Here is a 14,880-nt window from a genome sequence, read left to right as displayed (position 1 = left end):
AACACATATGGAATCATGTAATCAAAAAAGTGTTAAAAAAACTAAATATATTTTATATTTGAGATTCTTCAAATAGACACATTTTGCCATGATGACAGCTTTGCACACTCTTGGCATTCTCTTAAACCGCTTCATGAGATAGTCACCTGAAATGCATTTAAATGAACAGGTGTACCTTCTTAAAAGTTAATTTGTGGAATTTCTTTCCTTCTTAATGCGTTTGAGCCAATCAGTTGTGTTGTGACTAGGTAGCGGGGGTACACAGAAGATAGCCTTATTTGGTAAAAGACCAAGTCCATATTATGGCAAGAACAGCTCAAATAAGCAAAGAGAATTGACCGTCCATCATTATTTTCAGACATGAAGGTCAGTCAATGCGGAAATTTCAGTGCAGTAGCAAAAACCATCAATCGCTATGATGAAACTGGCTCTCATGAGGACCGCCACAGGAAAGGAAGACCCAGCGTTACCTCTGCTGCAGAGGATAAGTTCATTAGAGTTACCAGCCTCAGAAATTGCAGCCCAAATAAATGCTTCAGAGTTCAAGCAACAGACACATCTCAACATCAACTGTTCAGAGGAGACTGCGTGAATCAGGCCTTCATGGTCGAATTGCTGCAACAACAAAAAACACTACTAAAGGACACTAATAAGAAGAAGAGACTTGCTTGGGCCAAGAAACACGGGCTATGGATATCTGTCCTTTGGACTGGAGTCCAAATTGGAGATTTTTGGTTCCAACTGCTGTGTCTTTGTGATACGCGGTGTGGGTGAACGGATGATCTCCGCATGTGTGGTTCCCACTGTGAAGCATGGAGGAGGAGGTGTTATGGTGTGGGGGTGCTTTGCTAGTGACACTGTCAGTGATTTATTTAGAATTCAAGGCACACTTAACCAGCATGACTACCACAGCATTCTGCAGCGATACTCCATTCCATCTGGTTTGGGCTTAGTGGGACCATAATTTGTTTTTCAACATGACAATGACCCAACACACCTCCAGGCTGTGTAATGGCTATTTTACCAAGGAGAGTGATGGAGTGCTGCATCAGATGACCTTGCCTCCACAATCACCTAACCTCAACCAAATTGAGATGGTTTGGGATGAGATCTACTGACAATTTCTTCGACCTCATAGCTTGGTTTTTGCTCTGATATGCACTGTCAACTGTGGGACCTAATATAGACAGGTGTATCAAATCATGTCCAATCAAGTGAATGTACCACAGGTGGACTCCAATAAAGTTGTAGAAACATCTCAAGGATGATCAATCGAAACAGGATGCACTTGAGCTCAATTTCGAGTCTCATAGCAAAGGGTCCGAATACTTATGTAAATAAGGAATGTTTTTTAAAATAAAATTGACAAACATTTCTAAAAATCTGTTTTTTCTTTGTCATTATGGTGTATTGTGTGTAGATTGCTGAGGGAAAAAAATCATATTTAATCCATTTTAGAATAAGGCTGTAACATAACAAAATGTGGAAAAAGTCAAGGGGTCTCTATACTTTCCGAAGGCACTGTAGATGACAAATAAACTTTGATTTGATTTGAGACGAATGTTTAGAGGCAAAGTTTGTAGAACGGTCTTCTTTTCTCACGCACCTGTAGCAGTGGCCATGGAACTTCCTCCATCCATGTTCACAGCTCTCAACGTCTAAGAGTAGAGGGAGAAAGGAGAGAGGCGGAGGGATGGAGGGAGGAGAGATGGATAGGCGAGAGAGGTAAGTGTATGGAAGACGGGAAGGGGGCAAAGAAAGACAGATAAAGGAGGCAAGGAAGAGAGAAAGAGATTGGGTGAAAGAGATAGGGGAGGGGAAACAGAGATGAAAAGAGGGACAGTGACAGAGAAAAGAAGAGCGAGAGGTGGATGAAAAGGAGAGAAGATTATTCTCATACCCTTTCAACCTTTCATCCAGTATTGTACCTCTCAGGACCTGCAAGGACACATACTAATGGTGTTAAAATCCTGTGAGAGTGAATGAAACACTTAACCTACAATCATGGATCCTGCATTTCCATTCTCGGCACACGTTGTTCCTTTTTCTGCATGGGGAGGACTCGTTAATGTGCATTATGAGGACTCATTAATAACTAAGGGTTATGTATTCATTAATCCTCATTGCTATTAGTGTTTCTGCACACACGGGGGAGGACAAATGAGGAGTTGTGGACGGCTGTCTGACTCTGGAGCCAGCGCGGTGTGTGCGTGTCTGCGCTCGTTTCAGTGTGTGTGCATGCGTGTGTTTCGGTGCACATAGATCAGGCAGCTCTCTGCAGCACAGTGACAGGTACAGATACAATGCCTGATAGCCGGTGAGTGATACTCCTGGGGTGCGAAGGTGAATGGCAAGGCACTGGAGCGATGAACTGCCCTTGCTGTCTCTGCCTGGCCAGCACCTCTCTCTCCACTGGGATTCTCTGCCTCTGACCCTATTACGGGGACTGAGTCACTGGCTTACTAGTGCTCTTCCATGCCGTCCCTAGTAGGGGTGGGTCACTTGAGTGGGTTGAGTCACAGACGTGATCTTCCTGTCCGGTTTTGTACCACCTTGGCTTGTGCGGTAGAGGAGATCTTCATGGGCTATACTCAGCCTTGTCTCAGGGTAGTAAGTTGGTGGTCTGTTGATATCTCTCTAGTGGTGTGGGGGCTGTGCTTTGGTAAAGTGAGTGGGGTTATATCCTGCCTGATTGGTCCTGTCCGGGGGTATCGTCGGAAGGGGCCACAGTGTCTCCCGACCCACTCCTGTCTCAGTCTCCAGTATCTATGCTGCAATAGTCTATGTACCGGGAGACTAGGGTCAGTCTGTTGTATCTGGTGTAATTCTCCTGTCTTATCTGGTGTCATTTGGGAATTTAAGTATGATCCCTCCAATTCTCTCTCTCTCTCTGCATGCTGGGAATTGTATGAGCGAAGGAGTGCGTGTGTTGTGTAGAGTTAGATATTCAGAACTTTCTTTCGGTTTTCTCTTTCTTGGTGGCATTCTTTGTTTTCTTCTGTGCACGATTAAGGTTATTATTATTTTTGTGTGGTAGAATTAAGTATTTTTTTTTTTCGTATCCAAATTACCCGGAGTTTGGCGAGGATGGCAGCCCGAATGGGGATGCCGTCCCTGTCACTTCGGCACGGCTTTAGGTGTGTTACTGAAGCTACTGTCACGGTGGAGGAGTTGCTGGTCGCCGTAGGAGAGAAGGTAGGATATGAGAATGTTGCTTATGCGTCACGGATGAATAAAGCGGTTGTAGATCGTATGGTTGAGCACGGGGTACTTCTTAAAGGAATGTTTATTCAAGTTACGCCGCTTATTTCTCCATCAACAAGGGTAACGATTTCAAATGTACCGCCGTTTATTCCAAATGAGCTATTGGAGCGCGGGTTATTGCACTTTGGGAAGTTTGCAAGTTCAATTAAGGTTGTCCCGTTGGGTTACAAACACCCGGCGTTGAAACAGGTTATGTCGTTTCGGCGACAGGTGTTTATGTTTTTGGACTCACCAGAGCAGACTTTACAGCTATCGTTTAAAGTCAAGTATGACAATTGTCTGTATATGGCGTATGCTAGTACGGGTAGTCAACGGTGTTTTGAGTGTGGGGATGTTGGTCATAAGCGACATGCTTGCCCGAAAAGGGAGAAGCTAGGCTCCCAGGTGGTGGAGGAGATGCCCACTACGAGTAATGGGGTACAGGAGAGGGTTCATGTGGAGCTAGGCTCCCAGGTGGTGGAGGAGATGCCGACTACGAGTAATGGGGTACAGGAGGGGGTTCATGTGGAGCTAGGCTCCCAGGTAGTGGAGGAGATGCCTACTACGAGTAATGGGGTACAGGAGGGGGTTCATGTGGAGCTAGGCTCCCAGGTAGTGGAGGAGATGCCCACAACGAGTAATGGGGTTCAGGTGGGGCTAGTCTCCCAGGTAGTGGAGGAGATGCCTGGTACGAGTGATGGGGTGCAAGTGGGGAGTGTTGAAAGGGATGTGGTAGAGGGGAGTCAGTGGTCTGTGGCCTCAGCTGAGGAGGATCAGGAGAAGGATATGGATATCTGTTTTGATATGATAGCAGCTGGTGAGGACTCAATTTACGATCTAGGAGGTAAATGGGTTTCTGGATCAGACTTTTGGAAAATCTGTCAAATTGGCAGATTATTTTGATGTTGATAAGTTTGTGAGGTCAGCTGTGGTGTTACAGAAGACGGTGGGGTTAGACCAGTTGAGTGAGAAGAAGCAGTTTCGCTTGAGGAAATTTGTTACTGCTGTTGCAGCAGTAAAAGGTGGTGGGAAACGTGGTCAGGTTAATAAGAGAAAAATTAAATAATGATGATGATCATGCTTCATAGGGTGTCTTTTTTCTCTTTGGTTTCTCTGTGGTTTCTTCTGCTTTTCTTTTCTCCTTTTTTATATGGAGGTACTAAGGGTAGGTTCTCTCAATATTAATGGGGGAAGGGACAGGAATAAGAGGGCTTGGGTATTAGAAGTAATAAAACAGAAAAGGCTTAATGTAGTTTTACTACAGGAGACACATAGTGATGAGGAAAATGAGGTTGACTGGGGTATGTGGTGGGAGGGGCAGCATATACTCAGTCATGGTACTAATTTCAGTGCTGGGGTGGCAATCTTGTTTTCCTCAAGCTTAGGGGTGACTGTGGTATCTACAACAGAGATTGTCAGACTTGCCTGTCTGGTCTATTAACTGAGTTAGAGCTTTCTGATGTGTGGAGAGTAAGGAATGCAAAAGTTAGGCAGTACACATGGCTAAAAATTAATGAAGGTCGTGTCAGTGCAGCAAGGTTAGACAGGTTGTATGTATCTGAGCAGTACTGTAGTAGGGTTGGAAGGTGTGCCATTACTCCTGTGGGTTTCTCTGATCATCATATTGTTACTGTTGATATTCCTTTGTCCTGTCCACGAAGGTCATCACCTTACTGGTATTTTAATGTTAAATTGTTACATGATGTCATGTTTTGTGAAAGGTTTTTGTTGTTTTGGGAAAAATGGAGGGTCACAAAAGGGAATTTTGAGTCCTTGAGATAATGGTGGGATGCTGGGAAGGCCCAAATACGATTATTTTGTCAACAGTATAGTGCTCTGTCTCAAATTGAAGTTAAAGAGACTATCAAGGCCCTTGAACAGGACATCAATTCTACTGAATTGAAGTTGCTCACTCAGAACGACCCTGGACTAGTCATGAACTTACAGGACAAGAGACATGAACTGAGGTCGTTTCTGCATGAAAGAGTGAAGGGTGCCTTGATTAGGTCTCGTTTCGCTTCCCTCGAGGATATGGATGCTCCTAGCGCTTTTTTAAAAACCTAGGACAGTCGACATTGCAACGTAAACAGATGGTCTCCCTTCGTCTCCCTGATGGGAAGGTGACCACGGATGACAGTGAAATGCGTCAACATGCCGTGGATTTCTACTCTGCCCTCTATAAGGCAGAGGATTGTGACTCTCTGTGTACTGAACAGTTGTTACACGGTCTTCCTCAATTGGGACCTGAGCAGAGAGTTGCTTTGGACTCTGACATTACACTGCAAGAGCTGTCCACCGCAGTTATGCAGCTCTCAACAGGCCGAGCCCCTGGCATTGATGGTTTACCATCAGAGTTTTATAAGCACTTTTGGGGGTCTATTGGGGAGGATTTTTAGGAAGTGGTGTGTGAATCTTTTCATGAGGGTTCTCTTCCTGTGTTCTGTCAACGTGCGGTGCTTTCACTGTTGCCAAAAAAGGGGGATTTGGCTCTCATAAAAAATTGGAGACCTGTTGCTTTGTTGTGCGCAGAATACAAAATTGTTTCTAAATGTCTCTCAAACAGGTTGAAAGAGTATCTGGGATTGTTGGTCCACAAGGACCAGTCCTACTGTGTACCTGACCTCTCTATCGTTGACAACTTGTTTCTGATAAGAGATGTTTTAGACATTTTGTAAACTGTCTGATGTAAATGTGGGTTTACTTTCTTTGGATCAGGAGAAGGCTTTTGATCGCGTGGACCCCCAGTACTTGTTTAAAACGATGAAAGCTTTTGGGTTTGGGGATGTTTTTTTGTCTTGGATGAATTTACTGTATGCTGGGGCCTCGTGTATGGTGAAGGTGGGGGGTGGTTTGAGTTGCCCCATCCCCGTCCAAAGGGGCATCAGGCAGGGATGCCCAATTTCTGGGCAGTTATATAGTCTGGCGATTGAACCAAGGCTTTGTTTTTTAAGAGCGAAGCTTACTGGTTTCTCTGTGCCAGGTGTAATGAAGGGTCCCACGATAGCACTGTCTGCGTATGCAGATGATGTGACAGTTTTTATTACAGGGGGTGAGGATGTTAAGGTTCTCTCAAACGCTTAAAAGGTGTATGAGAGGGCCTTCTCAGCTAGAGTCAATTGGGGAAAGAGTGAAGCGCTGTGGGCAGGTCAGCTTCAGATGGGGTCCACTCCACGGTTACCAGGGGGGCTTCAGATGGGGTCCACTCCACGGTTACCAGGGGGGCTTCAGTGGGGCAGAGACGGGATGAAGACATTGTGAGGTTTTCTAGGCTCTGATGTCTTTCAGAAAAAGAACTGGGAGGGTGTAGTGGAGAAAGTGTGTACTGGGAGGGTGTAGTGGAGAAAGTGTGTACTGGGAGGGTGTAGTGGAGAAAGTGTGTGCCAGACTGTCAAGATGGAAATGGGTGCTACCCCAGCTGTCTTATAGGGGAAGGGTCCTGGTAGCTAATAATCTTGCTGCCTCTACCCTGTGGCACAGACTAATGATTTTGCAGCCACCAAAGGGTCTGATACAAGAGCTTCAGAGGACCCTTGTCAATTTCTTCTGGTCTGGACAACACTGGATCAAAGTTGCAGCCCTGTACCTGCCACTGCACGAGGGTGGGCAAGGCCTGGTGGACATTTCCTCTAGGATCATGGCTTTCTGGCTTCAAGCAGCCCAGAGACTGTTGTACAGTGACGGTTCTAGCTGGGTCGACACAGCCTACACACTGATGAGGAGAGCGGGCTGTTTGGGCTTAGACAAGCACCTTTTCCTCTTAAAGCTGGAGGGGGGTGAGTTGCCTGGCCTGACTCCATTTTATGAGTCTGTTATGCAGGCTTGGAGGGTTCTTGTCAAGTCCCGTAAGGCCTACACGCCACCAGGGATGTGGCTTTTTGAAGAGCCTCTTTTTTATAACAATGCCATCCAGTTCCGTGCTCTGGGTTCAGCCAGCCTGCATTCATGCCTGTTAGGCGTGGGGTGCACCAAGCTGGGTCATCTGATGCAGAGCAGCAGCAGATCGTTGGAGGAGCTGGGAGAAAGAGCAGGGATCCGATCATCTCGCCTACTGAGGAAGGTCGTCGCTGAGGTCTGTGACTCCTTGCCAGTACTTCATCTGCAGTATGTGACTGACACTTCCAAATCTGATTGGTGGAAGGAGGGTCTGGATTATGTGTTCCCTGCACTGATTGTTAGTGCTGCGGTAGGGGCATTCGAGGAGGACGTGGGGATGCTGCTTTCCTTCCATACCCCGGAGCTGGGGGAGTTCAAGGAGGTGGGAAAGAAGGCCATGTACATAATATGTGTAAAGGTGTCCCATGCCTCTTCCCTGGAAGGGGTAAAATCGACAAGGTGGGCAGGTGTGCTTGGTCCAGGTGCTTCCCCAAAAGGCTGTTGGCGCTCATTATACAAACTGCCGATTGATAAGAGGACAGCTGACCTCCAATGGAGGATAATACATGGAGCTATAGCCACCAACATGCATCTGGTACACCTGGATCCTACTGTTGGGGAAGGGTGTCCATTCTGTGCTGAGTCTGAAACTCGGGCACATCTGTTTTTACTGTGTCCCAGGTTGGTCGGGATGATTGACCTGATCACTGACTGGTTCTCAACGTTGGGAGAGGTTTTACATTTACATTTACATTTAAGTCATTTCGCTGACGCTCTTATCCAGAGCGACTTACATTTTACCTTTTTATTTTTTATTTAACTAGGCAAGTCAGTTAAGAATAAACTCTTATTTTCAATGACGGCCTAGGAACAGTGGGTTAACTGCCTTGTTCAGGGGCAGAACGACAGATTTGTACCTTGTCAGCTCGGGGATTTGAACTTGCAACCTTTCGGTTACTAGCCCAACGCTCTAACCACTAGGCTACCCTGCCGTTTTCTCTTCCCAACTGTATATATTTGGGCCAAAGTACAGGTTCAGTCAAAAGGGTGTCGTTGTGTTGCTTAGTTTTGTGTTAGGGGCAGCAAAATTTGCGATATGGAAGACCCGAAAGAACAGTATTCGGGGACAAGTGTCTTTGGATGTGGTGGGAATGCTGGAGGGAATGTTGGCAGCGAGACTAAGGGTTGAGTTTGCCTATTATAAACTTGTCAACAATATTGATCTGCTTTTGAGTATATGGGGTATTCAGAGGCTGTTGTGTTTAGTTACTGTGGAGAAGGAATTGGAGTTGTGTTTTTAATTGATGTGTAACTGTGGTTTTGTATGAGTATATAGTGTGTGGTGGGCTCCCAGACCCAATAAAGATTATTTAAAACTCAAACTCTTTTCTCTCTCTCTCTGTCTCTGTCTCTGTCGCTGTCGCTGTCTCTGTCGCTGTCTCTGTCTCTGTCTCTGTCTCTGTCTCTGTCTCTGTCTCTGTCTCTGTCTCTGTCTCTGTCTCTGTCTCTGTGTCTGTCTCTGTGTCTGTCTCTGTGTCTGTCTCTGTGTCTGTCTCTGTGTCTGTCTCTGTCTCTCTGTCTGAGCCCTAGGACCATGCCTCAAGACTACCTGGCCAGATGACTCCTGGCTGTCCCCAGTCCATCTGGTCGTGCTGCTGCTCCAGTTTCAACTGTTCTTCCTGCGGCTAGGGAACCCTGACCTGTTCAACGGATGTGCTACCTTGTCCCGGACCTTCTGTTTTCAACCTTCTCCTCCTCTCTACCGCACCTGCTGTCTAGACCTCTGAATGATCGGCTATGAAAAGCCAACTAACATTTACTCCTGAGGTACTTTTTTTTTTTTTTTTTTTCACCAGGTAGGCTGGTTGAGAACAAGTTCTCATTTACAACTGCAACCTGGCCAAGATAAAGCAAAGCATCATTAAAGGAAGCTCAGGAACACAAACAACAACACAGAGTTGCACATGGAATAAACAAACATACAGTCAATAACACAATAGAAAAGAGTCTATATACAGTGTGTGCAAATGAGGTAAGATAAGGGAGGTAAGGCAATAAATAGGCCACAGTGGTGAAATAATTACAATTTAGCAATTAAACACTGGAGTGATAGATGTGCAGAAGATGAATGTGGAAGTAGAGATACTGGGGTGCAAAGGAGCAAAACAAATAGATAACAGTATGGAGATGAGGTAGATGCATGGGTTATTTACAGATGGGCTATTTACAGGTGCAGTGATCTGTGAGCTGCTCTGACAGCTGGTGCTTAAAGTTAGTGAGGGAGATATGAGTCTCCAGCTTCAGTGATTTTTGCAATTCTTTCCCGTCATTGGCAGCAGAGAACTGGAAGGAAAGGCGGCCAAAGGAGGAATTAGCTTTGGGGGTGACCAGTGAAATATACCTGCTGGAGCGCGTGCTACAGGTGGGTGCTGCTATGGTGACTAGTGAGCTGAGATAAGGTGGGGCTTTACCTAGCAAAGACTTATAGATGATCTGGAGCCAGTGGGTTTGCTCTGCTGATTTGTAGGGGTCCTGATTTTGCAGCTCTTTCAGAACATTTGGGTGAAGGTGAAATGGGGGAGGCTTGGGCAAGTTGCTGTGGGGGTTGCAGGGCTGTTGAACTGGGTAGCGGTGGCCAGGTGGAAAGCATGGCCAGCCGTAGAAAAATGCTTATTGAAATTCTCAATTATTGTGGATTTATCAGTGGTGACAGTGTTTCCTAGCCTCAGTGCAGTGGGACGCTGGGAGGAGGTGCTCTTAATCTCCATGTAATTTACAGTGTCCCAGATCTTTTTGGAGTTTGTGCTGCAGAATGCAAATTTCTGTTTGAAAAGGCTAGCCTTTGCTTTCCTAACTGCCTGTCTACATTGGTTCCTATCTTCCCTGAAAAGTTGCGTATCGCGGGGGCTATTCGATGCTAATGCCGTATGCCACAGGATGTTTTTATGCTGGTCAAGGGCAGTCAGGTCTGGAGTGAACCACGGGCTATATCTGTTCCTGGTTCAAATTTCTTTGAATGGGGCATGCTTATTTAAGATTGTGAGGAAAGCACTTTTAAAGAATAACCAGGCATCTTCGACTGACGGAATGAGGTCAATACCCTTCCAGGATACCCGGGCCAGGTCGATTAGAAAGGCCTGCTCACTGAAGTGTTTTAGTGAGCGTTTGACAGTGATGAGGGGTGGTCGTTTGACCGCAGATCCATTACGGACGCAAGCAATGAGGCAGTGATCGCTGAGATCCTGGTTGAAGACAGCAGAGGTGTATTTGGAGGGCAGGTTGGTTAGGATGATATCTATGAGGGTGCCTGTGTTTACGGATTTGGGGTTGTACCTGGTAGGTTCATTGATAATTTGTGTGAAATTGAGGGCATTTGTGTGAGATTGTAGGATAGCCGGGGTGTTAAGCATGTCCCAATTTAGGTCACCTAACAGCACGAGCTCTGAAGATAGATGGGGGGCAATCAATTCACATATGGTGTCCAGGGCACAGCTGGGGGCAGAAGGTGGTCTATAGCAAGCGGCAATGGTGAGAGACTTGTTTCTGGAAAGGTGGATTTTTAAAAGTAGAAGCTCAAATTGTTTGGGCACAGACCTGGATAGTAAGACAGAAGTCTGCAGGCTATCTCTGCAGTAGATTGCCACTCTGCCCCCTTTGGCAATTCTATCTTGTCGGGAAATGTTATAGTTAGGGATGGAAATTTCAGGGTTTTTGGTGGCCTTCCTAATCCAGGATTCAGACAAGGCTAGCACTTCCGAGTTGGCAGAGTGTGCTAAAGCAGTGAATAAAACAAACTTAGGGAGGAGGCTTCTAATGTTAACATGCATGAAACCAAGGTTTTTTCAGTTAGAGAAGTCAACAAATGAGAGCGCCTGGGGAATGGGAGTGGAGCTAGGCACTGCAGGGCCTGGATTAACCTCTACATCACCAGAGGAGCAGAGTAGGATAAGGGCTAAGGGCTATAAGAACTGGTCGTCTAGTACGTTCGGAACAGAGAGTAAAAGGAGCAGGTTTCTGGGCACGGTAGAATAGATTCAATGCATAATGTACAGACAAAGGTATGGTAGGATGTGAATACAGTGGAGGTAAACCTAGGCATTGAGTGACGATGAGAGAGGTATTGTCTCTAGAGACATCAATTACACCAGGTGAGGTCACCGCATGTGTGTGAGGTGGGACAAGAGGGTTAGCGGAGGCATATTGAGCAGGGCTGGAGGCTTTACAGTGAAATAAGACAATAATCACTAACCAAAACAGCAATGGACAAGGCATATTAACATTAGGGAGAGGCATGCGTAGTCGAGTGATCATAGGGTCCAATGAGTAGCTGGACAGGCTGGAGACATGGCGATTCAAACAGCTAGCGGGCCAGGGCTAGCAGGCTAGCAGAAGGGTCATAGAGGGAAGTTGTGATGGAAGAAGTCTGTTGTAGTCCCCTCGTGCGGTTACGTCGGCAGATCAGTCGTGGTGGATCAGCAGGGGTCCGTGTAGTAAAAGGGTCCAGGCCAATTGGCAAAATAGGTATAGTAGCCCAAGAAATTGACTGATAGACCACTTCAGCTAACAGGTAACAGACGTGTTGCACCCTCTACAACCACTGTGATTATTATTATTTGACCCTGCTGGTCATCTATGAACGTTTGAACATCTTGAATAACAATCAGCCTTTAAATGGCCATGTGCTCTTATAATCTCCACCCGGCACAGCCAGAAGAGGACTGGCCACCCCTCAGAGCCTGGTTCCTCTCTAGGTTTCTTCCTAGGGTCCTGCCTTTCTAGGGAGTTTTTCCTAGCCACCATGCTTCTACATATGCATTTCTTGCTGTTTGGGGTTTTAGGCTGGGTTTCTGTACAGCACTTTGTGACATCTGCTGATATAAGAAGGGCTTTATAAATACATTTGATTGATTGATTGATAGTGCACTGAGATGTTAGCTGCTGATACTGCACATAAGGCTGATCAAGATGATCTGGATCACAGCTGGCTGCTGTAGACTGCTGATAGCAGACAGGCAACATCATCCTGAACCCTGTAGATACTGTATCTAGGTATTTACTGTTGACACGTTTATAGAGCTACACATATAGAAGTAGCAAAAACAAAACATCACAAATTGAGATATTATTTTCCATAAGGTACTAGTGTCATGGTTAAATGTGAGACTTGAGTGAAAGCTCCATTAAAACATGCCCCTGTATAATTTGGAGACGTGTATGTTAGATGAAAGTCTCTCTCTCCGTTTAGGCTGTGTGTATTGACTATGGTGTGTTTCCATGCTCGCGCCATGCGTTGACCAGTGTGTATTTCACTGTCTTACCTTTCTCACAGGTGTCTCCTGTGTAGCTGGGCAGACAGAGGCAGACAAACGAGTCGATCTTGTCGATGCAGGTGCCTCCGTTAAGACATGGATTGGACTGGCAGTCATCCACGTCTGTTAGAAAAAGCACACACAACACAGGTTGGAGAGTCCTAGAGTAACCGTCCACTTTAAATCAAATCAAATTGTATTAGTCACATGCGCCAAATACAACAGGTATTTCACCTTACAGTGAAATGCTTACTTACGAGCCCCTAACCGACAGTGCAGTTAAAAAAAATACGGATAAGAATAAGAGATAAAAGTAACAAATAATTAAAGAGGAGCAGTAAAAAATAACAATATATACAGGGGGGTGCCAGAACAGAGTCAATGTGCGGGTGCACCGGTTAGTTGAGCTAGTATGTACATGTAGGTAGAGTTCATTAAAGTGACTATGCATAGATGACAACAGAGAGTGGCAGTGGTGTGGAGAGGGGAGGGCAATGTGAATAGTCTGGGTAGCCATTTGACTAGATGTTCAGGAGTCTTATGGCTTTGGGGTAGAAGCTGTTTAGAAGCCTCTTGGACCTAGACTTGGCGCTCCGGTACTGCTTGCCATGCGGTAGCAGAGAGAACAGTTTATGACTAGGGTGGCTGGAGTCTTTGACAATTTTCAAGGCCTTCCTCTGACACCGCCTGGTATATAGGTCCTGGATGGCAGGAAGCTTGGCCCCAGTGATGTACTGGGCCGTTCGCATTACCCTCTGTAGTGCCTTGCGGTTGGAGGCCAAGCAGTTGTCATACCAGGCAGTGATGCAACCAGTCAGGATGCTCTTGATAGTGCAGCTGTAGAACCTTTTAAGGATCTGAGGACCCATGCCAAATATTTTCAGTCTCCTGAGAGGGAGACCGTTACAGCGTATGGAATATTTGGCTACTTCTCTGCGTCTTTAGCCTAGCAGTTAAGAGCGTTGGGCCAGTAAGTCGAAAGGTCGCCGGTTCAATTCCCAGAGATGGCTAGGATGGATAACCTCCAACAAAAACGACCCCCCCCCCCCTGGTGCCAATGACGTGGATGTCGATAAGGCAGCCCCCCGCACCTCTCTGATTCAGAGGGGTTGGGTTAAATATGGAAGATACATTTCGGGTGAATGCATTCAGTTGTGCAACTGACTACGTATCCCCCTTTGCCTTCTTGCACGAACACGTGTCTTTTCTTACTAGCACTGACTTTGCCGATAGCTGCTTTATTGAGTAAAAGTTACTATGAATGCACTGACTGTAAGTGGTACTGGATAAGAGCTTCTACAAAATTACTAAACTTTAAAGGTACATGTTTTGGAAGGGAAGAGGATCATTTAATTCTCACCATGGCAACTCAAGATTACTGTGGATGCTTCTGTTTTCCTCTTCTTTGTCCCTCTCCTTCCTACTTCATGAATCAGGGCGCCCTGAGCGTACTTCAGAGCCAGTTCACTTATTTCATTATTCCTGTGCCAAGCGCAAGGTAGCGAGAGCCATCTCTCTCTCTCAATTCAATGGGCTATATTGGCATTAGGAAACGTTTGTTTACATTGCCAAGCAAGTGAAATAGATAATAAACAAAAGTGAAATAATCAAAAATGAACAGTAAACATAACCCTCATTAAAGTTTCAAAGGAATAGAGACATTTCAAATGTCATATTATGGCTCTGTACAAAAGGGAAAATAAATAAACACGAATATGAGTTGTATTTACCTCTCGTCGGCTTTGTGTTCATGTTACCCGATGAAATTGCTGTACAATATGGTCTTGTTGCCATCTGATGCACATTCAGATGTCATAAATCAGCACTGCAGAGCTCTCCCTGTCCTATGCCGTGCCCTGATTGTATTACTGTTGATGATATCTGGAAATGTGCATGTACACCCTGGCCCATCTACTGTTGATAGCCCCAATTCCGACTTGTGCTCTGATATCTGCTCTCGTAAAAACCTGGGTTTTCTGCACTTTAACACTAGAAGAGTATTACTTAAAATGTATCAATTGAAAGTGTGGGTTTACAGCCCCATACCAGATGTGTTGGTCGTTACTGAGACGTGGTTAAGTTAGAGTGTTTTGAATACTGATGTTAACCTTTCTGGTTATAACCTTTTTCGGCAAAACAGATCTTCCAAAGGTGGGAGAGTGGCAATCTTTACCAATGATCACCCTCAGTGCTCAGTTGTCTCCACCAAGTCTGTCCCCAATAATTTGATTTGCTGGTTTTAAGCGTTCAACTTTCAAATAGCTCTTTGTTGACTGTTGCTGGGTGTTATTGTCCTCCATCAGCACCGACCTGTATCCTACCTGTCCTAAGCTCTCTCCTGGCCCCCTACACCAAGTCTGAATTTGTCCTGCTAGGTGACCTAAACTGGGACATGCTTCAACCACCTGACCAAGTCCTAAAGCAATGGGACTCCCTAAATCTTTCTCAGATTATC

The 14,880-nt window shown here is 45.7% G+C and overlaps 1 protein-coding gene across 2 annotated transcripts in view; it reads right to left on the bottom strand.

Annotated features, from left to right (window-relative positions):
- The window catches only part of LOC129824406 (neurocan core protein-like), a 73,133-nt gene that overhangs the window by 6,145 nt on the left and 52,108 nt on the right, over positions 1–14,880 (bottom strand). For both annotated transcript variants that reach the window (XM_055884021.1, XM_055884022.1), the window contains 2 exons: positions 12,435–12,548; positions 1,607–1,658 (listed from right to left, as the gene is read on the bottom strand). In XM_055884021.1, the coding sequence (XP_055739996.1) occupies positions 1,607–1,658; positions 12,435–12,548 (166 nt within the window). The remainder of the gene's footprint in view (positions 1–1,606; positions 1,659–12,434; positions 12,549–14,880) is intronic.

Source organism: Salvelinus fontinalis, chromosome 26 (genome assembly GCF_029448725.1).
Source record: "Salvelinus fontinalis isolate EN_2023a chromosome 26, ASM2944872v1, whole genome shotgun sequence".
In the NCBI taxonomy this organism is placed as follows: Eukaryota; Metazoa; Chordata; class Actinopteri; order Salmoniformes; family Salmonidae; genus Salvelinus; species Salvelinus fontinalis.
This window is presented reverse-complemented; position numbering and strand designations above follow the sequence as displayed.